This window comes from Epinephelus fuscoguttatus, linkage group LG23, assembly GCF_011397635.1.
Source record: "Epinephelus fuscoguttatus linkage group LG23, E.fuscoguttatus.final_Chr_v1".
Classification (NCBI taxonomy): domain Eukaryota; kingdom Metazoa; phylum Chordata; class Actinopteri; order Perciformes; family Serranidae; genus Epinephelus; species Epinephelus fuscoguttatus.
This window is the reverse complement of record NC_064774.1, coordinates 34,853,032-34,878,831: the sequence shown is the minus strand read 5'-3', so window position 1 is coordinate 34,878,831 and position 25,800 is coordinate 34,853,032. Positions and strand designations below refer to the sequence as shown.

The following is a 25,800-nucleotide window of genomic DNA, read 5'->3' as shown; positions in this document are numbered from 1 at the left end:
TTTCAGGGATAGCAGTGTAGACTTATTTCCATTGCGGTCATAGAGGACAGCAAAGGGTGACTAAGTGACATTATACTACCAACAACCCCACACAATAAATGAATCAAAGAAATCAATTCAAGTGAAACATCTAGAAGATAAATGATAGAAAATTACATCAAATTATTACAAGGCTAATTTGCATACATATAAAAGTGGTCTGACCTTCGCTCCAAATCTGTGACAGCATTACAAATATTTTTGCAATTTTCACTTGCCCCCGCAATTTCATTGCTAGAAAAAGCCTATCAACAGCACAACATGAATCGCAAATTTCTTTTTTTTTTTTTAGAAAAGATTTTCAGGCAGCAACAATCACAAAAACAGCCTGTGAAATCATGGAGGGACTGATATAGTATAACAAATTCACCTAACCTGCATGTGAGAATACACACTCAACACAGAAGGACCCAAGCAGCATGCTTGAAACCCAGAAGCCAAATATGTACATACATCTATTAATTTTTTGTTTTATTTTGCCCTTACCTATCAAAAGTGAGTAATATATTTGTCCTGCCAACATAATTTACAGTTAACATAAAGGCTACAGTAGCAGTTGCTAGGAGCAGCCAAGTTAATATTTTTCACAATGATTGAAGAAATACACCAATTTAGGATTAATTTCTGTAAGTCATCTTATGACAACCTTTACGTACAGCTGTGTCCATCTCTTAGGGGGGGTTATTCAGAGTTTATTCAGACCTATTTGTAAAAGTGATACTCATCCAGCAAAAAAGAGACACCAAACGGTGCAAAGACGTCACAGTAAAGACCAGTGTTTTATTGACAAGTGATCTCTGGAAAGGGCAGTACTGAACACCATAGCACTAAAAACTTAACACCAGGGCAAAAAGGTTAACAGTTTGACAATTCCATAATCTTTATTAAATAAATCCCAATCATCTATGTGTATCATGGACAATATGGCATGTATGTAAACACTGCTCTTCAGCTCCTTTTAGGTCTGTATGCATGCTTTCTTTTCCGTCTCAAACATGTGTGTTAGGTCAACACCCTTGGCACAATGACAAACACATGCTTCTCCCTGGCTCTGTTCTGGTCAGCCTGCTTCCAAGAAGGAGACAATCCAGCAGCCAACACCCTACTGAGAACATCACAACCATCTGCTATTACAACACCACTAATTCGACCATCAGGACCTTAACATGTGGTCAGCAACGTCTGTTTACCAAGCTGACTTCCAGGAAGAAGCATACTCAGGCAGGGTAGTTGTACAAAAACAATGTAATCTATAAATCTGTCAAAACTTCAAAGGAATGCCGACTGTATGAAACAGACTAGCTACACTAACAATGACTGTTACATTCTCCTCAGATTTACTGATTCCATGTCTCACAATGTATTCTCATAGAATGGTTTTGCTCCAAAATCCACCTGCACCACATCTGGGTCCTTTTCTGAACTGATACATGGCAATGATCAGTTTTCCTCATTGATCTTACCCTCCACTTGATGACATGTATCTCCTTTAGTGATATCATAAATCATAAATTTGGAGAAGTTAAAGATGGACAGAAGTAACATTCATCATTTCGAGGCAGAGATGAACTATTTCCTCGAGCAGAAGGTTTTTTTTCCCCCTATTGATTGTGGTATTGAGAAGCAAGAAGTTTGGCACACCACCTACTTTATGAATAATACAGTTTTCAGCTTTATGGGGTGGCAAGAAGAGTGCAATAAAAGACACCACTCCACTGTTTGTGAGGGTGTGCTGTGAATGTGGCATGGACCGCGGAATGCATTTGAACAAGGGGGGGCCATAATTTCAAGTCACGCGGAGGGGGTGGGGTAGCATATGCATTAAAACAGACAATATTACCGATGTATTAAATAACATTGCGGAGCACTTTTTTTATTCCGACGCCACACAGTCACATCTACAGTACACGCATGAACACGAACACATGCTTGCTCAGATTAACCCCTCTGATCCCACTCTAACATTCACATACAACAGGCCAAGCCTATTTATACATAAACGCACAGATGAAACTGTAGCAAACAACAAAGTACATCCAGTCCACAACCAAAACTCATCTTGCTGCCTTGAATCTAAATCAACATCATATTCATTATCATCACAAGTCAGCACTCATATCAGACTGATATGCAGAGCCGCACACACACACACACACACACACGCACACAACAACAACAAAACTTGATTTTGTGTCTTCTCCCATTCCGCAGGAGAAAACACATAATTTTATAGGCTATTAATAAAGAGATTCATGGGGTTGTTTGTTTTGTTCCCCTGGCCTGCATGTCTTTTGACACACTGGTCAGGAATAGCGCTCCTATTTCGTTGTTTTCATTTAGTTTTTAATGATATAAAGGCTGTTTCATATTCTATTCTCCTCCTCTGTATTTATTTATTTTTCTACCTTTATATAATCATGCAGTGATTGAGGTTAAGGCAAGCCCAGCGCCAGGATGAAGTTACTGAGGGGGCAGTTAAAAATTACGAGGGGGCAAATCTTTATTATGCAACATAGGTTCACACAGTGAGTTATAAAGAGCGCGCAGACATGCGTAATAGTCGTACGTAATGACAGTTCGTCGCCGGTGAAACACAATAAACTGCACGTCTTCTTTCATGTTTGTCTCATGACAGATGGAGCTGACAGACAGACAGACAGACAGACAGACAGGTGGAGCAAGCGGCAAATTGGTATGAAAGCTGGTTCAGGCCATATTCGTCCATTTATGAATAAATATGGAGTGGAATCACTCATGCATGTGCACCAAATTCCTGTGTTGACATCCTGTCGCCAGGCTACATCTTCTTCGTCTTCTTTTTTTTCTTCTTCTTCTACTGTTTAATGGCGGTTGGCAAACAGTGAATTGGTCCATTACCGCCACTACCTGGTGGAGTGAGGATCAAAATGACTATTACACCAAAAAAAAAAAAAAATAGGCTACATCCCGATCCCGCAGTGTTTTTTTAGCTGCCCGTTCCCGCCCGCAGCAAAGTTCAAACCGCCTGACTGCCGCGATATTTGTGTTGCGTCCCGCGGGACCCGGCGGGACCCAATCCCAATGCAGCCCCCTGTGTCAGAGTACAAAAGTTACCCGGGCCATGGCCCCCCTGGCTCCCCCGGTTCCGTGGTCTATGAAATGTGGCGTGTCAATGATATAAAGGAGTCTTTCCGTATCACCATTCCAACTCATACTCTACGTTTATTGTTTTCATGCAGGCTTGCCAACACACGATGTGACCACATATTTTCACATCTGAGTATTCTAATGCTCTTTGGATGATGTGATGGCCCTTCATGAGGGCCACAGCAAAAAACAGGAATAAAAGTCTGTCTGAGTTGTTTTGCCTGTTGTTTTGTCTGCAGCTCTCTGTCAATGGTGTCAGCTTAGAGCAGATATAACAGGATATATAAAGATAGGCAAAGTGAAGACCTAAATAAACTTAAGCTTGGTCTATTTTTACATGTTGTATCATTTTTATGCATCCATGCTGGTAATAGCCATGGCCAGGGGCATTTTGTTTTCATGTGTCTGTCTGTCTGTCCCATTCTTGTGAACACAGTATCTCAAAAATACCTTGAGGGAATTTCTTCAATTTTGGCACAAACTTCCACTTGAACTCAACAATGAAGAGATTTTGTCATAATAGGTAAAAGGTTAAGGTCACTGTGACCTTGTCTGTCTCATTCTTGTGAATGCTGTATCTCAAAAACACCTTGCATGATTTTTTACATTTCTATTTATTTTCTTTAATTAAGTACAAACGTTCATTTGGACTCAACAATAAACTGATGAGACTTTGGTGGTAAAAGGTCACTGTGACCTTGCATCTGTCTCATTCTTGTGAACAAAATGTCTTAAGAACACCTTGGGGTTATTTTTTTATTCTTTTTTAAATTTGCCACAAACGTCCACTTGGATCTAACAATGAACTAATAAGAATTTGGTTGTCATAGATCAAAGGTCAAGGTCACTGTGACCTCACAAAACATTTCTGAGTGAGTCAAGAATGTATCATTTATGATCTTTTGTATTCAATTCTTATTATTAATATTTTGGCTGCAGAGCACTCCAGCAGTTTAATCCTGCCATGTTTAAACATTTTACATGTTTGTGTATGTTGTGACAAACTGAGGCTGTGCTTACTATAAGCAGCCAAGAGCTAGCTTGATATGAGGCCAGTGCTAAGGAGGCTAACATTAACTCACATTAGTCCAGTCCCTCTCTCTGCTCTGTGTTAATTACAGATAGCTAGATGAGCTTCAGACCTGGCACTGTTAACCTGTTGGCTAAGACCCAGACTGGTAGTACTTGGCAGTAATACAGCATTATAGTCAGGGTTCACTGACTTGATTCTTTTCCAGATTTCTCTTGAGATGTTAGATTGAGTGAAGTGGGGCAAAGGTGAGCCAGACAATGATACAGTGTGTGTGTTTTAAATGAAAGACTGAAGGAAGAAGACATTTCACCTGAGTGAATTGTTGAACTTGGCTGCTGACACTGAGTTAGGTGTCTTTTCATCTCTTTGATGTTCAGGTTTGAACTGCATATAGAGAAATCTGAGTCCCACTCAGCCTGACATGGTTTATTTTATTTTCACCTTGGACTTTGAGATTTCCATCAGTCCACATCGGGATATTAAGGAGCAAACTGCCCACCACACCTCCACCCTAGCCTTGGATATTCAGTACATTTAATGACCCAAATTAGTTTGTTAATCACTTAATGTGGTTTTATGGTGCTTTTAATGTGGATTTATGGACAGAAGGAATGGCCGGGCATTTTCTGTGTGAACTGGATGGGTTCTTTAGAAAGCGAGCCCGACAACTTTTCATAATGAAGAAAACATGCTCTCTGTTCCTTTAATCATGACCTCCAGCAACTTTTACATAAAGACTCTTAACTACAAACATCTGATGAATTCGAATGAGTAATTTGTATATGTGACCTGAGGCGTGTAATTATCACAATTTGCTCATTTCTTTTTGAGTGAAAGATAAAAGCTCAGCAGGAAGAAACAAACCATAGAAATGGAATGAGAGCAGAATTGACATTCCCATTTACATCAACATAGCAGGATGGTCAGAACGCCAGCCATTTTTATGGGAGCAAGGAGGTGGTTGAAACATCTCATTATCCAACATCAGTGTTTATTCTTGACCCAAATGGTACATAGACATAAAAACACTCTCACAAAATATTCACTCATTGCAAAAAATGTTTTGGCAAATCAAGAATGTTGTTTTACTTTGACAGACAGAAGAAGCCACACCAACTCTGTGATTTCACTGGTCTTCTCAGTCAACCACTCATATTCCTTTGCTGTCAGAATACTTCCAGTTTAAAGTTCAGTGTGTAAGATTTAGGGGGATTTAGTGCTGTCCAGTGGTTAGAACTGCACATTGCAACCAGCTGAAACTTCTCCTGGTTAGAATTCCCTCAGGGTTCACCATTCAGAAAGTTCTTACTTGGAGCTGAATTATACACAGAGATCTCCTCCTCTCCAAAACAAACAAACCAGGTGATGAAAACCAGAAAAAAAAACCACCCCACACTGAATAAAGCAGTTTCACGGTACAAGTCAGTGTTTTTACGGTGATGCTCATCGCAAATGGGCTTATGACTATGGTCGTCAACATGAAAATGTGAATGTCCCTCTCTGGAGCCAGAGTTTGGTTTGTCTGCTCTGAGCTACTGTAGAAACGTGGCAGTGTGAAATGGCAATCTCCATAGACAAGGACCAGCTCCCTATGTAGATATAAATGGCTTATTCTGAGGTCATGAAAACACAACTTATTTTCAGGTAATTTTACACTAAGGAAACATTCTAATTAGGGGTGTACCAATCAATTTATCTGGATCGATATATCGACTCAGTGATCAATGATCCAACATCATCAATGCAAAATGAAAGCATCGATCCGAATCATCATCTTTAGGTTACGCTTTTATTTGGAATTCTGCGTCACTGTCAAAAAGCAGCAGGAAGCCAAGAGAAAGATGATGAGGACAATGTTATTTGCTCAGGAATAAATCAGCAGTGTGGAAATAGTTTTGATTATGGGAGAAAATACGAGTCAACAGACAGAGAACATGCTGTATGTAAACAATGCCATTACAAAATAATACACATCTCACTCCACTAACTTCTCACTACAGCAGCATTAGGTGCTCAATGGTTGTCTGAAAAAATGTGCTTGCAGGCTGAAATTCAAGAGTTGTTCTGTCAGGAGACACAGTAACTTAGACCAACAGTGAGTTTAAAAAAAGAATAATGTTACATGTGATTTGTTAAGCTGAGTAGAGGGAAAAAGGTCCGCTCGTCTCTAATTTATGCAATGTAAACATTGTAGAGGAACAGCCTTTCTGGACTTCCTTTGAACCAGTATTATCAATGAACAAGACCCACGAGACCACCAGGGGTCAAATGTTTAGGACATAACCCCTGTATTACCCCAGACTGGACAAATGCTTCTTTCAGCCATCCTTAGGTCAAAAGGAGGTAAAAAGTCACTTGGGATCCCTCAAGTTTCAGCTGGATACTTTACGATTGGCAACTGAAACTTGATCCCTCAAGTTTCAGTTGCCATCTTAAAGTATCCAGCCTTGGGGCAAAACGTGGTGATGAACGACCCACTAGTTGTCGTGAGACAATGCTTCTTTTCTCAACCACATTATGTCCATCGGCATTGCCCCAGGGAAATCACGCCCTCCCCTCTCTTACCAAATGTTTCTGTGTGACAAAATTGAAAAGTCTGTTGGAAGTGAAATTATACATTTTATCCATGTTATAACATTGTAAATGTGCATAATGCTTGTTTGTTAGTTGAATGAAGTTTTTCTTATTTCTGGAAGGCAAAAATGAAGGAAATTACAAAAAATAAGAGTTTAATCCCTCATTTAACATGGAGCCATACTGCCATCTTGTGGCGGAGTTAAAGTGGGTTCCTATAAGGAGCCCCATATTATATATTTGGAGTTAAAATATAGTTGGATTTATTAATCAACCTGTTTTCATGAATACGTGCTTCCTCATTTTGTTTTTCTTTATAGATTGCAACTATAGGTTAGTCTAGAGTGTGTTTGAAGCAGATTATACGTGTACTTTGCTGATACACATGGCATAATAATCGTATTCAATTTAATTGGATGTTAAAAAACGATTTTGACCATAATGAGAAGAGTATGTGCCTATCGCGAGAAAGATGTCAAAGTATATGATCTCGTATAATAAAAAGCATTAAGTTTCTTTTAAAATAAAGTAATAAGCCTATTTTACAACTAAGAAGGCCGCCTTATCAGACCCGCCCACTTTGGCTGGTTAAAAACGTGCGCTCTGGTGCGCTCTCTCTTGTATTCTTGCTCTCTTTTCTTTTTTGACTCTTCTCTCTTCTTGTTTTTTTACTTCTCTTCCTTTTTGTTTGTTCTTTTTCATATCTTAGGCTCTCTTGTACTTACGTTTTAGTTACGCTTTTATATTCTCACGATTAAAGTTATTTTAGATTATAGAGACAGCTCTAGTTAAAATTACAAATGACCTTCTGATTGCTTCAGACAAAGGACTCGTCTCTGTACTTGTTTTATTAGATCTTAGTGCTGTGTTTGACACAATTGACCATCAAATTCTGCTGCAGAGACTGGATCACTTAATTGGCTTAAAAGGTTCAGCACTAAGCTGGTTTATATCTTATTTATCTGATCGTTTTCAATTTGTTGACGTTCGCAATGAACCATCCTTACGTACTAAAGTTTGTTTTGGAGTTCCGCAAGGTTCTGTGCTCGGACCAATCCTGTTTACTCTATATATGCTCCCTTTAGGTAACATCATTAGAAATCACTCTATAAATTTCCATTGTTATGCGGATGATACTCAGTTGTATTTATCAATGAAGCCAGAAGAAAGCAATCAATTAACTAAACTCCATAATTGCCTTAAAGACATAAAAACTTGGATGAGCACCAATTTCCTGATGTTAAATTCAGACAAAACTGAAGTTATTGTTCTTGCCCCAAACAACTCAGAGACTCTTTATCTGATGACATAGTTTCTCTAGATGGCATTGCTCTGGCCCCTGCCACTACCGTAAGAAACCTCGGAGTAACATTTGATCAAGATTTGTCTTTTAATTCTCATTTAAAGCAAACCTCACGGACTGCATTTTTTCATCTGCGTAATATTGCGAAAATTAGGCCTATCCTGACCCGAAAAGATGCAGAAAAATTGGTCCACGCTTTTGTTACCTCAAGGCTGGATTATTGTAACTCTCTATTATCAGGTAGCTCTAGTAAGTCCTTAAAAACTCTCCAGCTAATTCAGAATGCAGCAGCACGTGTACTAACAGGAACTAAGAAACGCGATCATATCTCTCCTGTTTTAGCTTCTCTGCACTGGCTCCCTGTAAAATCCAGAATTGAATTTAAAATCCTACTGTTAACTTATAAAGCTCTAAATGGTCAAGCTCCGTCATATCTTAGAGAGCTCATAGTGCCATATTATCCCACCAGAACACTGCGCTCTGAGAATGCAGGGTTACTCGTGGTCCCTAAAGTCTCCAAAAGTAGATCAGGAGCCAGAGCCTTTAGCTATCAGGCTCCTCTCCTGTGGAATCATCTTCCTGTTACGGTCCGGGAGGCAGACACCGCCTCCACATTTAAGACTAGACTTAAGACTTTCCTCTTTGATAAAGCTTATAGTTAGGGCTGGCTCAGGCTTGTCCTGTACCAGCCCTTAGTTAGGCTGACTTAGGCCTAGTCTGCCGGAGGACCCCTCTATAATACACCGGGCCCCTTCTCTCCTTCTCTCTCTCTCTCTCTCGTATCCTATTACTGCATCTAGCTAACCCGGCCATTCTGGATGTCACTAACTCGGCTTCTTCTCCGGAGCCTTTGTGCTCCACTGTCTCTCAGATTAACTCATATCACAGCGGTGCCTGGACAGCGTGACGTGTGTGGTTGTGCTGCTGCCGTGGTCCCGCCAGATGCCTCCTGCTGCTGCTGCCATCATTAGTCATACTTCTTCTGTTATTATACACATATGATTATTGTCACACATGTATACTGCCAGGTATTAATACATACTTTCAACATATTGTACTGCAGTAACCAGAACTATAACTATAATATTATTACTTTCATTAATGTTGTTGTAAGATACTGTCATTACCTGCATCTCTCTCTCTCTCTCTCTCTCTCTCTGTGTCATATGGATTACTGTTAATTTATCATGTTGATCTGTTTTGTTCGACATCTATTGCACGTCTGTCCGTCCTGGAAGAGGGATCCCTCCTCAGTTGCTCTTCCTGAGGTTTCTACCGTTTTTTTTTCCCCGTTAAAGGGGTTTTTTTGGGGAGTTTTTCCTTATCCGCTGTGAGGGTCTTAAGGACAGAGGGATGTCGTATGCTGTAAAGCCCTGTGAGGCAAATTGTGATTTGTGATATTGGGCTTTATAAATAAAATTGATTGATTGATTGATTGATAAACTTTTAAGTTTTGCTTACCCAGTTTTCTTTCATCTCCAGTGTTTTCAACATTTTATGCGCATTAATAATAACTTTGATAACAATATCGAACGGCCAACGATATTGTTTTTACCATTATTATAAGCGAGTAATTATAACAAAGTAGACAAGTGCCCTTTTCGACCTGCCTCTTCAACCAAAAATTCATCAAACCCAGTGGCTGCCAGCCACTTGCCACAGTGGTTCTTGTGCCAAACCCAAAGGCTTTTCGCAGCATAAGGAAACTGACACTGGGGGCACCCACAGGACGTCGCAAGCTCAACTGCTCCTCCCACCACAGTGCGCCAGCCGGTTTCATTCTGCTGGAAAGTCTGGGCGTTGCAAAGTGACAGTCCTAGAGCCCCAGGAGAAACGTCTGCATGATTCGTTGCTAAGAAGGGAGGCAACGAATTCCCCTCACAGGTGACCCACTGGGCAGTGATAAGAGCTGATGTCTGATATGAGATTTAATTATCTTAATCTTAATTCAGGATTCCTTAGATAATTATGTTGCACATCCCTGCGTTCCCAATTTGTCTTCACATACTTGACTTCACATACTTGACGTCCAGCATGCAGTGCATGCTGGACGTCACGGTGTGATGGAGCCAACAGAATCACATCATCTGCAAAAAGCAGGAATGCAATTCTGAGGTCCCCAAACTGGACCCCTTCCTCCCCCCAGCTGTGCCTCGAGATCCTGTCCATGAAGATCACAAACAGGATTGGTGACAAGGGACAACCTTGGTGGAGGGAGGCCAACACCCACCGAGAACGTGGTCGACTTCACACCGAGTATGCGGACACAACTCACTGGAACCCCATACTCCCGCAGTACCCCCACAAGACCCGCTGAGGGATGTGGTCGTAAGCCTTCTCCAGGTTCACAAAGCAGATGTAGACTGGATAGGCAAACTCCCACGCCCCCTCCAGCAGCCTTGCAAGGGTAAAGAGCTGGTCCACTGTTCCACAACCAGGACGGAATCCACATTGCTCCTCCTGAATCTGAGGTTCAACAATCGGTCAGAGCCTCCCTTCCAGCACCCTGGAGTAAACTTTACTCGGGAGGCTGAGCAGTGTGATACCCCGGTAGTTGGAGCACACCCTCCGGTCCCCATTTTTGAAGATGGGGACCACCACCCCGGTCTGCCACTCTGCAGGCACCGTACCCGACCTCCACGTGACAGTGAACAGGCGTGTCAGCCAAGACAGCCCAACAATGTCCAGAGCCTTCAGCATCTCAGGGCGAATCTCATCCACACCTGGCGCCTTGCCACTAGGGAGCTTTTTAACTACCTCAGCGACCTCCGCCAGGGATATGGGCGAGAGTCCCCCCGAGTCTTCAGGCTCAGCCTCGTCCTCAGTGGACGTGATGGCTGGGTTCAGGAGGTTCTCAAAGTGCTCCTTCCACCGCCCGATGATGTCTCCAGTTCGAGTCAGCAGTTCTCCCTCTCTGCTGAGCATAGCCTGAGACAAGCCCTGCTTTCCCTTCCTGAGTTGGTTAACGGTCTGCCAGAACTTCCTTGAGGCCAAAACTAAAGTCCTTCTCCATAGCCTCCCCAAACTCCTCCCAAACCCAGGTATTTGCTTCAGCAACCGCCACAGCTGCAGCCCTTCTGGCCAGCTGGTACCTGTCTGCTGCTTCAGGAGACCCCTGGGCCAGCCAGACCCGAAAGGCCTCCTTCTTCAGCCTGACGGCCTCCCTCACCGCTGGTGTCCACCAGCGGGTTCTTTGGTTGCCACCCCGACAGGCACTGACAACCTTCTGACCACAGCTCCTAACACAATGGAGGCTTTGAACAAGAAATTCTCCCGGAGGTGGGAGTTGTGATAAAATTCATGATTTTCACTCCTAAACTAAAACTTACTATAGGCCTATTATATTCCATTTCTGCCAATATATCCCCCTGAATCCTATAAATTTAAGTCAATAAGTGGAAGCATTAAGCATTAAGTACAGGCACAGAACAAAACATTCCATTACTGGGGATAGCTAACAATATATGACCACTCTGTATGTGTATATATATACATACATATATATATATATATACACATACATATACAGTACAGAAAAAAAAAGTTTGGACACACCTTCTCATTCAGTGCGTTTTCTTTATTTTCATGACTATTTACATTGTAGATTCTCACTGAAGGCATCAAAACTGTGAATGAACACATGTGGAGTTATGTACTTAACAAAAAAAGGTGAAATAACTGAAAACATGTTTTATATTCTAGTTTCTTCAAAATAGCCACCCTTTGCTCTGATTACTGCTTTGCACACTCTTGGCATTCTCTCCATGAGCTTCAAGAGGTAGTCACCTGAAATGGTTTCCACTTCACAGGTGTGCCTTATCAGGGTTAATTAGTGGAATTTCTTGCTTTATCAATGGGGTTGGGACCATCAGTTGTGTTGTGCAGAAGTCAGGTTAATACACAGCCGACAGCCCTATTGGACAACTGTTAAAATTCATATTATGGCAAGAACCAATCAGCTAACTCAAGAAAAACGAGTGGCCATCATTACTTTAAGAAATGAAGGTCAGTCAGTCCGGAAAATTGCAAAAACTTTAAATGTGTCCCCAAGTGGAGTCGCAAAAACCATCAAGCGCTACAACGAAACTGGCACACATGAGGACTGACCCAGGAAAGGAAGACCAAGAGTCACCTCTGCTTCTGAGGATAAGTTCATCCGAGTCAGCAGCCTCAGAAATCGCAAGTTAACAGCAGCTCAGATCAGAGACCAGATGAATGCCACACAGAGTTCTAGCAGCAGACCCATCTCTAGAACAACTGTTAAGAGGAGACTGCGCCAATCAGGCCTTCATGGTCAAATAGCTGCTAGGAAAGCACTGCTAAGGAGAGGCAACAAGCAGAAGAGATTTGTTTGGGCCAAGAAACACAAGGAATGGACATTAGACCAGTGGAAATCTGTGCTTTGGTCTGATGAGTCCAAATTTGAGATCTTTGGTTCCAACCGCCGTGTCTTTGTGAGATGCAGAAAAGGTGAACGGATGGATTCCACATGCCTGGTTCCCACTGTGAAGCATGGAGGAGGAGGTGTGATGGTGTGGGGGTGTTTTGCTGGTGACACTGTTGGGGATTTATTCAAAATTGAAGGCACACTGAACCAGCATGGCTACCACAGCATCCTGCAGCGACATGCCATCCCATCCGGTTTGCGTTGAGTTGGACGATCATTTATTTTTCAACAGGACAATGACCCCAAACACACCTCCAGGCTGTGTAAGGGCTATTTGACCAAGAAGGAGAGTGATGGAGTGCTGCGGCAGATGACCTGGCCTCCACAGTCACCGGACCTGAACCCTATCGAGATGGTTTGGGGTGAGCTGGACCGCAGAGTGAAGGCAAAGGGGCCAACAAGTGCTAAACACCTCTGGGAACTCCTTCAAGACTGTTGGAAAACCATTTCAGGTGACTACCTCTTGAAGCTCATGGAGAGAATGCCAAGAGTGTGCAAAGCAGTAATCAGAGCAAAGGGTGGCTATTTTGAAGAAACTAGAATATAAAACATGTTTTCAGTTATTTCACCTTTTTTGTTGAGTACATAACTAAACATGTGTTCATTCATAGTTTTGATGCCTTCAGTGAGAATCTACAATGTAAATAGTCATGAAAATAAAGAAAACGCATTGAATGAGAAGGTGTGTCCAAACTTTTGGCCTGTACTGTATATATGTATATACTTATATATATATATGTGTATACGGAGTACACCTTTCCCAGTTCACCAATTTCGGGCACACCAGTAACACTGACGCATACACTCCTGTTTGTTTGCCAGCCATGAAGAAAATGCACAGGATGCACTGAGTGGCGTCAGCGCACAAGAAAGTTTGGTGAACAGTGATGGAAGTAGAGACATTATTGCTTCACTTGCTGGACGGAAAGTTGTTGTCTTTTTAAAAAAACTTCCAATGCTTCCAATGTTGCGAATTGTGCAACAAAGAGTTTTCTTTCCCATATATACATATATATATATATATATATACATATATATATATATGTGTATGGGAGGAGGAGGAGGAGGGAGAGGATGAGAAGGAGGAAGAGGAGGAGGCAGAGAAGGAGGAGAATGGGTGTAGAACATACAGACAGTCTGCTGGTCAGTGTGAAATTAACGGCCATAAAGTCAGAAGCTGCCGACACTGTAGTGACACCAGCCATAGCCTAGCAACCGGAGCATGTTTTGACAGCAACAGCGGTCTGACACAAGGCTGGACTGGGAGGGGCGCAAGAATCCAATCCCCCCACACCCACCCACGGGCACACACACAAAACATACGTTTCAAGTATCTAACCCACCCAACCAGAAGTTCACACACACACACACACACACACACACACACACACACACAATGTAATTCACACCTCTGTAACTAATTAGACTTGACTGACCTATCAGTGTTGGCTCTCTTAGCCAATTTCCTCTTACTGCCAAACTAGCAATATCAATATCATTACAACTAAAAAATTATTTTAACATAATGGAGACCACCAACAGGTTACAAAAGCTTTCTCTGTTTTGGACTGTCCGGCTCTGTGTCCCCTTAGGTTGGCACAGAGTCCAACAGTGTGAAGTCATATGTCAAAAATCATGAAAACATTAAACTCAAAGCAAAAGAAATGTGCAGGTGTAGTCTGCGGCGCTGCCTCTACAGGACTTTGCAAGCAAACACTTAATTAATTAATTTCTGGAGAAATCCCAGAGCTTGCAATAATAATCGTTGTTCAGCAAACATTATCTACACTTGGGGAAGTGTAGTTACACCCGTTATTAAACACAGAGTCACTCACGTTAAGCTGGGTTCTCTGTTCTTGAATTACAAATCCAGCAGAGGAAAAGTCTCTTTTAGTGGCTGCGCTTGATGCCGGGATGACGAAAAAAAACTGCCAGGTTAGGAAACATTTTACCATGCTCCTTCCACTACCATAAAACCTCAAAAGGATCCTCCTTGGATGCTTACATAGTTTCATCTCTGGAGTCCTCCACGTCGATGATGAATGTGATGACAGGGTCAAAGGTCCAATTTGTGTCACTGACTTTGAAAATAAAAGGAATTGTGGCTTGATAATAGTAATTTAGATGTCAAAATATTACACATACACTGCACATCTTTTTCATTTGTTTCATTCTGAAAAATAAAAAAACAATTTTGTTCTCACTCGCTGCCTGCTCGTGCCTAGTTCATTTTTACTGATAACCTGTGAATTTATATATATAAACTAACTAACTCAAAAAGTGAGGAAAATTGGAAATTTGTGCTGGGTAGATTATTTCTTTGTTGTAACAATGCTTTTTGGCAATAAATCTTATGCTGTTGGAAAGCCTGTTTATTTCCCATTTAAATGGTGCCACATTTGTAAGGAACATGCGTTTGTGGGATGAGCAGCAGAGCTGAGTATGTTGGTTGTGCCCATGAAAAATTTGCCAGCTCTTCTCTGCCAATGCCAAACACCTTGTTTTTTTGCTGTTACTACTGACTCTTGTTTTGAGCTTCTTTTAGAGAGGACAAGACTTAAAAGAAAAACCTGAGGGAATTCTAATCAAGAGAAGTTTCAGTTGGTTGCAATCTGTACTCCTCACTGCTAGATATCACCAAATCTCCCTAAATCTTACACATTGGACCTTTAAAGTTCCACATCATTAGCTTTTTGGTATCGTTTCTCCGAAGAGACTCTCCAGTGTATTTTATTCTCCAAATGGTTCATAACAGATATCTCTTAGTAGAACTCTTAATTAGTTTTGATTTAAAGCTTCACATTAGGACTGTCTCTTTACAGTAAAATGTCCTCATTAATGTCTTTTTTATTTAGAAAAAAGTTCAAATGAATCCCCTTTCTCCCACAGCTTTTAATTTGCACAGTATCATCACTCAAAAGCCACATTAGTGTTCACATTTTTATGATTTTTCTAAATTGTCCGTGTTAAGGTCAACTTACATCTCAGTGTGCTTTGTCTGATCTCCAAAAGGTAGACTTTGTTATTTCATCCAGTTGAACATTAACAAGCGGTCCACTTTTGTCTGCTCTATGCATCCTTAAAAAGCAAGATTTCTCTTGGAGGGTATTTTCTGCTGTCCAACCACAGTTGGACACAGTCTGTCCTGAGGTTGTCAGAGTTGTGGGCTGTGGGGTGAGAGTGCAAAGGTGAGAGGTGACAGCTGGCTGCTACATACCTTTACAGACGAAGCACTTGATGTGGAAGTGTTTGTTCTGGACCCGCAGTGCCTCCCCTTTGCATGGCTTCCCACAGTTTTGACAGGGAATAGGTCCCCCTCCTCCTCCTCCACCCCCTCCTCCTCCTCCTCCTTGCTTCTGTTTCTGCTGCTCCAGAGGGCTGTGGACAGCCTGCTGCTGAAACACTGCAGTGGACAGATGGAGACAGGGAGAAGATCTTATTCTACTTTATAGGGGATAATGTACATATATTTAAACACAGACAAACAATGATGAGACCAGCTACAGTGACATCTGGATTTGTTGAATTTTCGTGATAAATTTGGCAGGTATCTACAAAGACAGTGTCATTAACTTTTCAGTTCAAGTCCTTGTCCAATTTCCTTAGTTGCTGCTTCATCTTCATCAGCGACCGCTCCGCCCAAAACACCGTCTCGTCAGCGTGAATTTTTTTTTTCCAGCAGTCTTACTTACAACATTATTGAGCTAACTGGAGTAGTTTCATGTCGTATCCGACAACAGGAGGCTTTTAACAGATGACATCCTGATGTTAGCTTTGCTGCTGCTGTTAGCTGTCCCTGTCAGCTGCAGCCACTGATGCTTTCTAGACATCGTGATTTCCCAGAATTGAATAAATACCACACATAGCAACACAAAACTGCTTTGCTAGCTCAGTCATGTTATAACTAAGATATCATTCATTCATTCATTCATCTTCTAACCGGGGCTGGAGCCTATCCCAGCTGACATCGGGCGAGAGGCAGGGTACACCCTGGACAGGTCGCCAGACTATTGCAGGGCTGACACATAGAGACAAACAACCATTCACGCTCACATTCACACCTATGGACAATTTAGAGTTACCAATTAACCTAGTCCCCAATCTGCATGTCTTTGGACTGTGGGAGGAAGCCGGAGTGCCCGGAGAGAACCCACGCTAACACGGGGAGAACATGCAAACTCCGCACAGAAGGGCTCCCACGCCCGGGATTGAACCGGCAACCCTCTTGCTGTGAGGCGAGAGTGCTAACCACCACACCACCGTGCCGCCCCAACTAAGATATCCACTGGAAAAAATATTTTTTCACGGACCGTTTATTGAGTTACTGAGTTACTACAGACATCGCTAACGGGGCTAACAGCTAACGGTTAGCGAAGCTAATCTACGATAACTATGTTATTAATTACAAAATGTGCACACAGAAATAGTAATGTTTGTTCAGTCATTGTGTTTATAGACTTTACAAACATCAGATTAGTCTAAACGGTGATATAGTGACATGAAAAATGTGAGACATATATATATATATATATATATATATATATACATAATAAACTCTGCTGGTTTTCTACCTGGAAGTATTTGTAAACAACAAGGTGATTCCCTGGGGGCACTGCCGGAAGTGAAGGGGTTGAGCGATCCCCGAGGCCCCTGCACTTCCATTAGTCGAAAAACTACGGGCAGTGCCTCCAGAGGTAAAGGAAGAAAAAAAAAAAATCCTTTTTTTTTTTTTTTTGTTTTTTTACCAGTGGATTTCCAGGTTGGGTATGTCCTCACTAGGGTTGCAACGGTATCAGATTTTCATGATGTGATAACAGTCTCAGAAAATATTGCAGCTCTACAGTATCACAGTATTACAGAATCTATATTATTATTATTAGTCAGAATTAACCTTTAAGGAATGAAAACAGAAGGGTTACTGTTGTTTGAACAAACATTTTATTACTATAATTGAAACTTTAAACCATTTGTTAATAGAAATATGTGTACAAAGTCTCCCCTTTGAAAATAATTAAAGGGGAGATTCTCCTTCCAGCTGCATGTTTTGTTTTGTTTTTTACAATATCATAGATATTTTAGATATTAATATCCCAAATGTACACAGTAGGATAACCTTCAACGTTTATATAAGGGTATACCTTGAAACACGTATATTGCTGCAGTCCTCACCATATTTCTTTTCCTACACCTTACCTTTGTAACATTACTTTAATTACGTAACTGTATGTTAAGGATATAATGTTTTTTGTGGGGTGCTAATTTGTAGGATATCATATGAACTGTTGTGTGTGCTTTTTGAAGGATATCATATGAACCATTCTATGAGGATATGTTGGATGTGTGCAATGAGGAGCATCTTGTATAGGGTTCCCCTCATACCTCTGTGTTTGGAGGGCTACAACAAACTAAGTACTATTCCAAAATAAGAGTAAAGATAGAGGGCTATAATTGACATGTTTTAAATCAGTGATTAAATAAGTGGAATCTAAAGACATTGAAAATATCCAAAATATCTGCATCATCTATGGCCTTCAAAACACTTATTAGTGACCCTTTTATTTATACACAGTATGTTTGTCTCCATTTGGATCTTAAGGCTTCAAACACCATTTTTCAGTACAAAAAGACATTATTTTAATCCAAAAATATCCAAGTCATCACTTCAGATGTCACATCAGATAAGGATATGAAAATACAATGTTCTCTATGTCTCTTTTTCTTTGACTTGCGCACACATACACACACACACACACACACACACACACACACACACACACACACCAAAGAAAGTTGTTTCTTATTTCCATCACTTAGGGGGACATTGCAGTGTCTTTAATTAATTCCATGGACACTCACTATGACCATAATAACATGCCTAATCCTAACCCTAACATCAGTCACGCTATATCTGTGTTTCAAAATCCAAGCTTCTTTGTGGTTTGCTCTGGTAAGTTAGCCCACACTCACACCGAACTTGTCAAATACTGCTGCTTTGTAAGTGGACCACAGCGTGGACACCGATGCACAGAGATGCAAAGTGACGCACAGAGACACAGTTCATGGTGGTTTGATACACTCTGGGCAGTGCTGCCCGCATCTACCATAGTATTAAGAACGAGAAAGTTCGCAAAGGGCGGGTGAAAGGGGAGGCTGATGAGATGTTACATTTCTTTTCGAACAACTGTTCTTATTTTAGGCTAAACCTAACCACAGACTTTTACTGCCTAAAGCCAACCACAGACTTTTATTGCCTAAAGCTAACCACAGACCTTTGTTGCCCAAACCTAACCACAGACTTTTGTTGCCTAAAGCTAACCACAGACTTTTGTTGCCTAAACTTAACGACAGACTTTTGTTGCCAAAAGCTAACGACAGACTTTTGTTGCCTAAACATAACCACAGGCTTCTGTTGCCGAAAGCTAACCACTGACTTTTGTTGCCTAAAGCTAACCACAGACTTTTGTTGCCGAAAGATAACCACTGACATTTTGTTGCCTAAAGCTAACCACAGACTTTTGTTGCCTAAACCTAACCACTGTCCTTCGTGGCCAAAAACTAACCACAGACTTTTGTTGCCTAAACCTAACCGCAGACCTCTGTTGCCTAAACCTAACCACAGGCTGCATGGATTTAACAAGCAGAAACTGTACATTTCCTGTGAAAGGGGAAGTGTATTTTGAAAAGATGCTATGCATGTAACGATTATAAATCTAACCCACACTTACCTCTGTGACCTCCCTCAGGAATACACCCCCTCCCGCACCTCAACCTCTCCTGGACTCCTCACCATCCCCACCTCACGCCTCAGTACCATGGGTGCCTGAGCCTTCAGCTGCTCGGCACCCAGACTCTGGAACTCCCTCCCCCTCACATAAGACAGTCAGACTCCATCACATCATTCAAATCCCAACTCAAAACCCACCTGTTCAAACTGGCATATTCACTCTAACTGGACACTGTGCACTACACTTGTTTTTATGTTGATGTTTTGTTTTAATGTCCTACTTTTCTTTTATCTTCTATGCTCTGTAAGGTGACCTTGGGTGACTTGAAAGGCACCTCCTAATAAAGTGTATATATATTATTATAAAGTGACACGCCATCCCAGAACATACAAAACTGATGCAGGTGGGTACCTAGTATGTCAACTTTTGACATGCAGATCCACTGACAAAGTGGCGATATTAGGAGAAGTTGGATGGGATGAGAACGTGTTGGGTAAGTTGGACAGTTCACATGTGCATGTTGCATAGTGTGTATTTCACTGGCTAGCTCATATGCGCCCATATGGCAGTTACAGTTGATATCAAGATAGTGTCGCTGTAGAAGCATAGCGCCCACCCTCTGGTTCCCTCTTGGTTAATACCAGGCACCCAGGAAATGTGCCGGGCTTTGAAGCCAATTTTTGTTGTGGCCAAACAGTGGAATTACAACTCCCAAGTCTGTCAAGTAGGGGTGTAACAGTACACAAAAATCTCGGTTCGGTACGTACCTTGGTACACAAGTCACGGTTTTTTTTCGGTACAGTAATGAAAAAAATAGACAACTATTAAATATCTTTTACTTATTGGTAACCTCATTAAAACATACCACCACAGCAGTTAACTCTTTTTACACAATTTTTGAATGAAACAAATATATATAAAATCCTGCTTTTTCACATTGTTTGAATGAAAATAGAAATATAAAAGTGAAAAATAAAATCCTGCTGTTTTTTTAAACACATTTTTTGAATGAAAAATATAAATATAAATTTCTGCTTAAAGAGTTTTACTCAATTAAAATAAAAAGTATAGTGCAGCTGGTCAGCTTTAAAGCCTGCTCAGATTCAGTTTTACTAGGAACTTACTTAGCTTTCCCACTTTGTTAAAGTGCAGTAAACAAAACATGCTTATATCTAAAGTGCAGCTTAAACAATTTTACTCAACTCCAATGGCGTTGATTATTTCTTTAGCGCGATGGTCAGGGAAACGCTCTTTCTTTTTAAACGACGATGATTATCGTAGTTCGCACCAGATTGCTTTTTCTAGTCATTCCGGTTAACGTTCAAACTTGGGTGGTGTCGCTTTAGATGCGTTAGCATGTTAGACGTGTTTCCAAGTACATACCCGACCGCTGTTCTGCAGTGTCGGCACACTGCTTTTGTCTTGTCAACTTGTTTATTTCCATCTTCATATTTTACCCTGAAACCAAAGTGTTCCCAAACGGAGGACTTAAGGTTTGCGGGTGGGTCTTCAGGTTCGTCAGGCTCACTTGCCATGTTGTCAAAATGCGAGAATGCGCTGCACAAAGTGAAAGCGGAGATTTACGGTCGGACTCAGTCCGTCACTCAATTATGTCCGTTGGGGAACTAGATATTTTAAATAGTTCGACTCGCAAAAACGGAATTAAAATAAAACAAAATAAAATAAAATAATATTAAAATAAAATAATATCCTGCGCCTAATAATTCGGTACAGGGTCGTGCCGAACCGAAAGTCGCGTACCGAACGGCTCGACACAAATACATGTACCGTTACGGCCCTACCGTCAAGTGATGCCATTGTGCCCAAAAAGACTTTTTCCGATAAACGTATGTTGGTAAAGAGATGTGTGTAAAACAGTGAATATATTTTTTTTGTGCGTCGAAGACCCAGGGCATGACTTCTTCCACTATCAAGATTTAATCCATTTGGTCTGATAACATTTGGACAGTCTAGAAGAACTGCAAGATTAAATCATTCTATTCCCATTCAAGTTAGCAGAGCACTAAATCGGAAGTAGCCAGCTCAGCCAGCAGAAGTCTTTACCGTGCCTGCTCTATAGGCCCAATGATGCAGAAGCAGTGCTGATAATCCAGATAATTTCATATTGTGGAAATTGAGCTTTTTTGGCTTTATGCACCAATGAGCAACTCTCATTGGAATAAAGGGGCCCCACCTTCAACGCTAAATATATAAAATACATAACAGCTAGCTCTGTTCACTGTTACCATTGTTTAGCGCTGTCTATGGAGTTAGAGCTGTTAGCTGATACAGTAGTTGTCGGCTCAGACACCTCCATGTTGTGTGTCCAGACAACTCATACGCTCTGATTTTCGCATAGAGTGCCTTTAAACCCAGTCTTAACTAAAATTGAATGACTTATTTTGCTTTTTGTCTCCATAAGGCAAGTCCCCACAATGTGACTGAGTAGACAGATTTATGTCCCAACAATGTGAGGTAAAATTGAATGACTTATTTTGCTTTTTGTCTCCATAAGGCAAGTCCCCACAATGTGACTGAGTAGACAGATTTATGTCCCAACAATGTGAGGATGGATATCTCTTTCTCTCTCACACACACACGCACACACAATAGAAAGCAATGATAGTGATTATAGCTGTTAGTCAAACAGAGCTACTAAACTCACCAAGAAATTTCTTCTGGTGGGCATCCTTCCTTCACATTTGTAAGTTTCCATGCACAGTTAAAGCTACTCTTACCTTTTTTGCATTTCATACAGCACTTAGAATAAATTTGAACATCCACAACACCCGCCTCCCTCCAATGTGCCATCCCCCTCCTCCTGCAACTCCACCTCCCTCCAAAGGCCTACTCCCCCCTCCTCCATTACGTCCTCATTACATCTATGATAGACGTAGGCGTTGGCAAGGTAACATTAGATACATGGAAGAGGAGAGTGAGTGTAACGTTACAACCAAGACAGTCAAACGAAAGGAGTTTTAAAACTCAGTCGGAGTCAGTGATGACTGATGAGTTTTAGAATAAGGTTACAGTGCTAATGTTAGATAGTAGTGTTAATGTTACTAGTAAGTGGAAACGCAAAAGGAAGATAACGTTAATGTTTCAGAGGCTACGCTACAGTAGGCTAACGTTAGCCATTAGCAACCGGATGCTGTGTTGTCATGTAACTTTATATGTTATATTAGAAGCACACTAAATATAATTTTACCTGTCCTGCACAGTCAAAAGCAACCGCAGAGTTTTGAAACTTATCCAGGGTCAGTGATGACTGATGAGTTTTATAATATAATGTAAACGCTAACGTTAGATAGTACTGGGGACTGGCAACAAACAAGGAGGCTCAGGCAACATTAGGCTACAGTTGGCTAACCGTTAGCAACTTGATGCTGTGTTGTCATATAACGTTATAGCCTATGTTACACTGGAGACAAACTAAAAATACCTGTCCAGATGTTATGCGAGCGGTTAAGTCAGTCCAGTCGGAGACCTCCACGTGGGGAAGACAGACAGGATGCTCGGCCAATGCAATGATTGGTTGGAGTTTTCTTAGAACCATATGAGAATGGTATAATTATGAGTTTTTATCTCTGGTGGAATTCACTTACATTTTAGTGTGCCATCAGCTTATTAATAGCATTTTAACCTAAACAAAGAAAAGCTTAAAATTTCCAGAAAGGTAAGTGTTGCTTTGAAGCCACAATGTTTTATCATTTTTTTCTACTCTATAATGGGGGAAAATAATAGGCATATTTAAGAGGAGAATTTGCAATTTTGTCGTAGTTTTTTCACCAACAATTTGTGTCTCTCAAAATGTGGAGCAAATAAGATACCCAACAGGATGGCAAATTCTTTTCTTATCTTTAGTTATAAGAAGCTTATATTGCAAAATAGGAAAAATAAGGAAGCACCCACATCTCAAGAATGGAAAACCTTAATGAAATACTATCTGTCTAGTGAAAGAACAATACTGGAAGACAGCAACAAAGAGAAACAATTTGGTAAGATATGGAGCCCAATCTATGAAGCTCAGTAGATTAAGCAGAGTTGCAAAGTCACCCAGCGTCCATAAACTGTGTTTAGGTGATATTTCAGGCTGGAAGTACTCCAATGGTAGGAAAATTCCTTACTGCAGAAAATAGCAGAGAATGGTGCTCCTATCAACATTTCCATCTTGGCGTTTTTTTAAATGTAAATGTTCCAGTCACAGGACCAAGCAGCGTCATCATGTGACAAAGCCACTGTGGCCTTCAATGACGCACAGGATCAAAGAGCACCATGGAACACGATTAATCAATGTTAATTTTTTTAACGCATTATTTTTTCCGTGATTGAAATTAACACGTTATTTTGACAGCCCCAGTTGAAACATTTTGGGAAATATTCCTATTTGCATTGTTTCTGAGAGTAAGATGAGAAAATCAACATCAATCTCTCATCTGTTCGTTAAGTACAGAGCTGGAGTCAGGACATGGTTAGCATGGCTCAGCATAATGACTGGAGGCAGGGGGAAACAGCTGGCCTAACTTTTTCCAAAGTAAGAAAATATGCCAATAGTTTATGTGCATTTAAAGCGGAGATAAAACAAGAAAGAATATGACTGTAGTTTGTTTGATTTATACCTTAGGCAAGACATGGCACAGAAATCAAACTTATTATCCACCCTCATTTGCTAGGAAACTAGTGTTTTACTTTTTCGCCAGCAGGGCGCAGCCATCTTTCAACAAGCTGGGAGGTGACGTCATGGGAATGGTTTGTCTCTGTCGTTTAATTGTTGGCCAGTAGTAGCCGTTGGTAGGCTTGGAGGTAGCCTACTGTAAGACATGTTTTGCCCTTTGATGACTAGTTTGTTCTCTGATAATATAGTTTTTACAGGCAGTGTATGAGATATTTTGAGTAAAGCAGTGCACTGAAGCACAGGAAGTCACTTTTCAGCAGTAGCTCCTGACAGCTGAGACACACAACATCACTGGTGCAGATCAACTGTTACTTGCTGTTTTGACAGAAAAAATGTTTGGGATTGCTTAGCTAGAAATGCAAAAGTGGGAGAGGGGCAAATACAAAAGCGGTGAGGAATAAACAGGGTAAAACTTGGTTTATTATCTAAAACAAGGCTACAGAGATGCACATGACACATGACATATGAGCGCACATGCAAAGAACCCCACCACCTCTTGGAAATAGGAGCAAGACACAAACTTTGGGTGGTTTTGTAATTGTTTGGGCTGATTTGAGTTAATTTAATGTCTAATTAAGGTAATTTTGTGTATCTTGGAGATAATTTTGTGTTTTTCTTAGTTGTTTTGTGTCACTTTGTTGTAGTTTTGTGTCTTTTTGTGGTCATTGTGCCTGTTTCTGTAGTTATTTTTTGTCCCTTTGCAGTTCCTTTGCATTTCTTTCAGTGTTGATTTTTCATTAAAGACCTTTTCCCACAATGAAAACAAGACAATGATGAGCTAAAAGTAGATCTTGATCATAAAAACCAAGACAAAATCTATGTTTAATTTTCGTTGACGAGATGAGACATGACAAAATTGCTAGCTGTGGACTATTGGACATTGAAAGCTGAGAACGGTCATCCTTGTAATTATCTTCAAATGCCCCATGAGCAACAGGCTGGTAAACTCCAGTAAATAGTCTGCATCAGGATGTTTCACTAGCCAGCAAAAACACTCACAGTGGAGCAGCATCAGCTGTTGGTGCGAGTTGTGAGCTGTGATTCAGCAGTAGATAATCAGCCATGTGTGTCTGACTGTGGATAGTGGAGCTGCTGAATGGATTTGTGGAGTTTGGTAGTTGCTGTTAGCAGTTAGCTCCACTTGTTAGCTGGTGAATGGCAACAGAGCAAGCAGCCACTGGCTGCCGGACTTCACAGCTGATCCCTGCAGGACCCCACTCAGTCTGGATTGGAGAAGGTTTATGGTTTGATGCTGTTTGACAGGCAGCTCGGAGGTTCAGTTATCTGTGAGTGCAGCTGTGCTGTAGGTTAACAGTCTGAACTCAGATCAGTTGTCCAAGATAAGTTATTTGTGGTCTCAAAGTTTTTCAGAGCATAAATAGAGAGGTGTTGAGCTTTTCAAATGATGATCAGTAAGTGTGTGCTCATAAATCACCTCTTAAACCTGTCAAAAACTGCTGGAGAAATGACAGTTTGTAAGTATGCAGAAAGTATTTGTAGCTGTAAAAAAAAAAAAAAAAAAAAAAAATTGTCAAATGAAATTTTTATAAAACCCATCATCTTGATTCTGATTTCTGAAACATGTATTAGCCTCACTGGATTAGTTTAAAGATAATAAAAACATGTAGAAAACACAATGACTAAAATGTTTTACATTTTCGTCGACTTAAAAGAGACTCAAACTATGAAGTATAAAAATGACCAAAATGTGGGGCGTCGGTGGCTTAGTGGATAAAGCAGGCACCCCATGTACAAGGCTGTTGCCTTGTGTTGTTGCAACACGAGTTTACCCTCTGGCGATCGATAAATGCCTATCTTATCTCAATTCATTTTTAATAATTATAAATGTTGGTATTTTGTGGCTGATGTCCTCTATGT

At 40.9% G+C, this 25,800-nt stretch overlaps 1 protein-coding gene across 3 annotated transcripts in view; it reads right to left on the bottom strand.

Moving 5' to 3' along the window:
• Positions 1-25,800, bottom strand: part of ablim2 (actin binding LIM protein family, member 2) — a 247,952-nt gene that overhangs the window by 142,363 nt on the left and 79,789 nt on the right. For all 3 annotated transcript variants that reach the window (XM_049568831.1, XM_049568830.1, XM_049568829.1), the window contains one exon: positions 15,740-15,925. In XM_049568831.1, the coding sequence (XP_049424788.1) occupies positions 15,740-15,925 (186 nt within the window). The remainder of the gene's footprint in view (positions 1-15,739; positions 15,926-25,800) is intronic.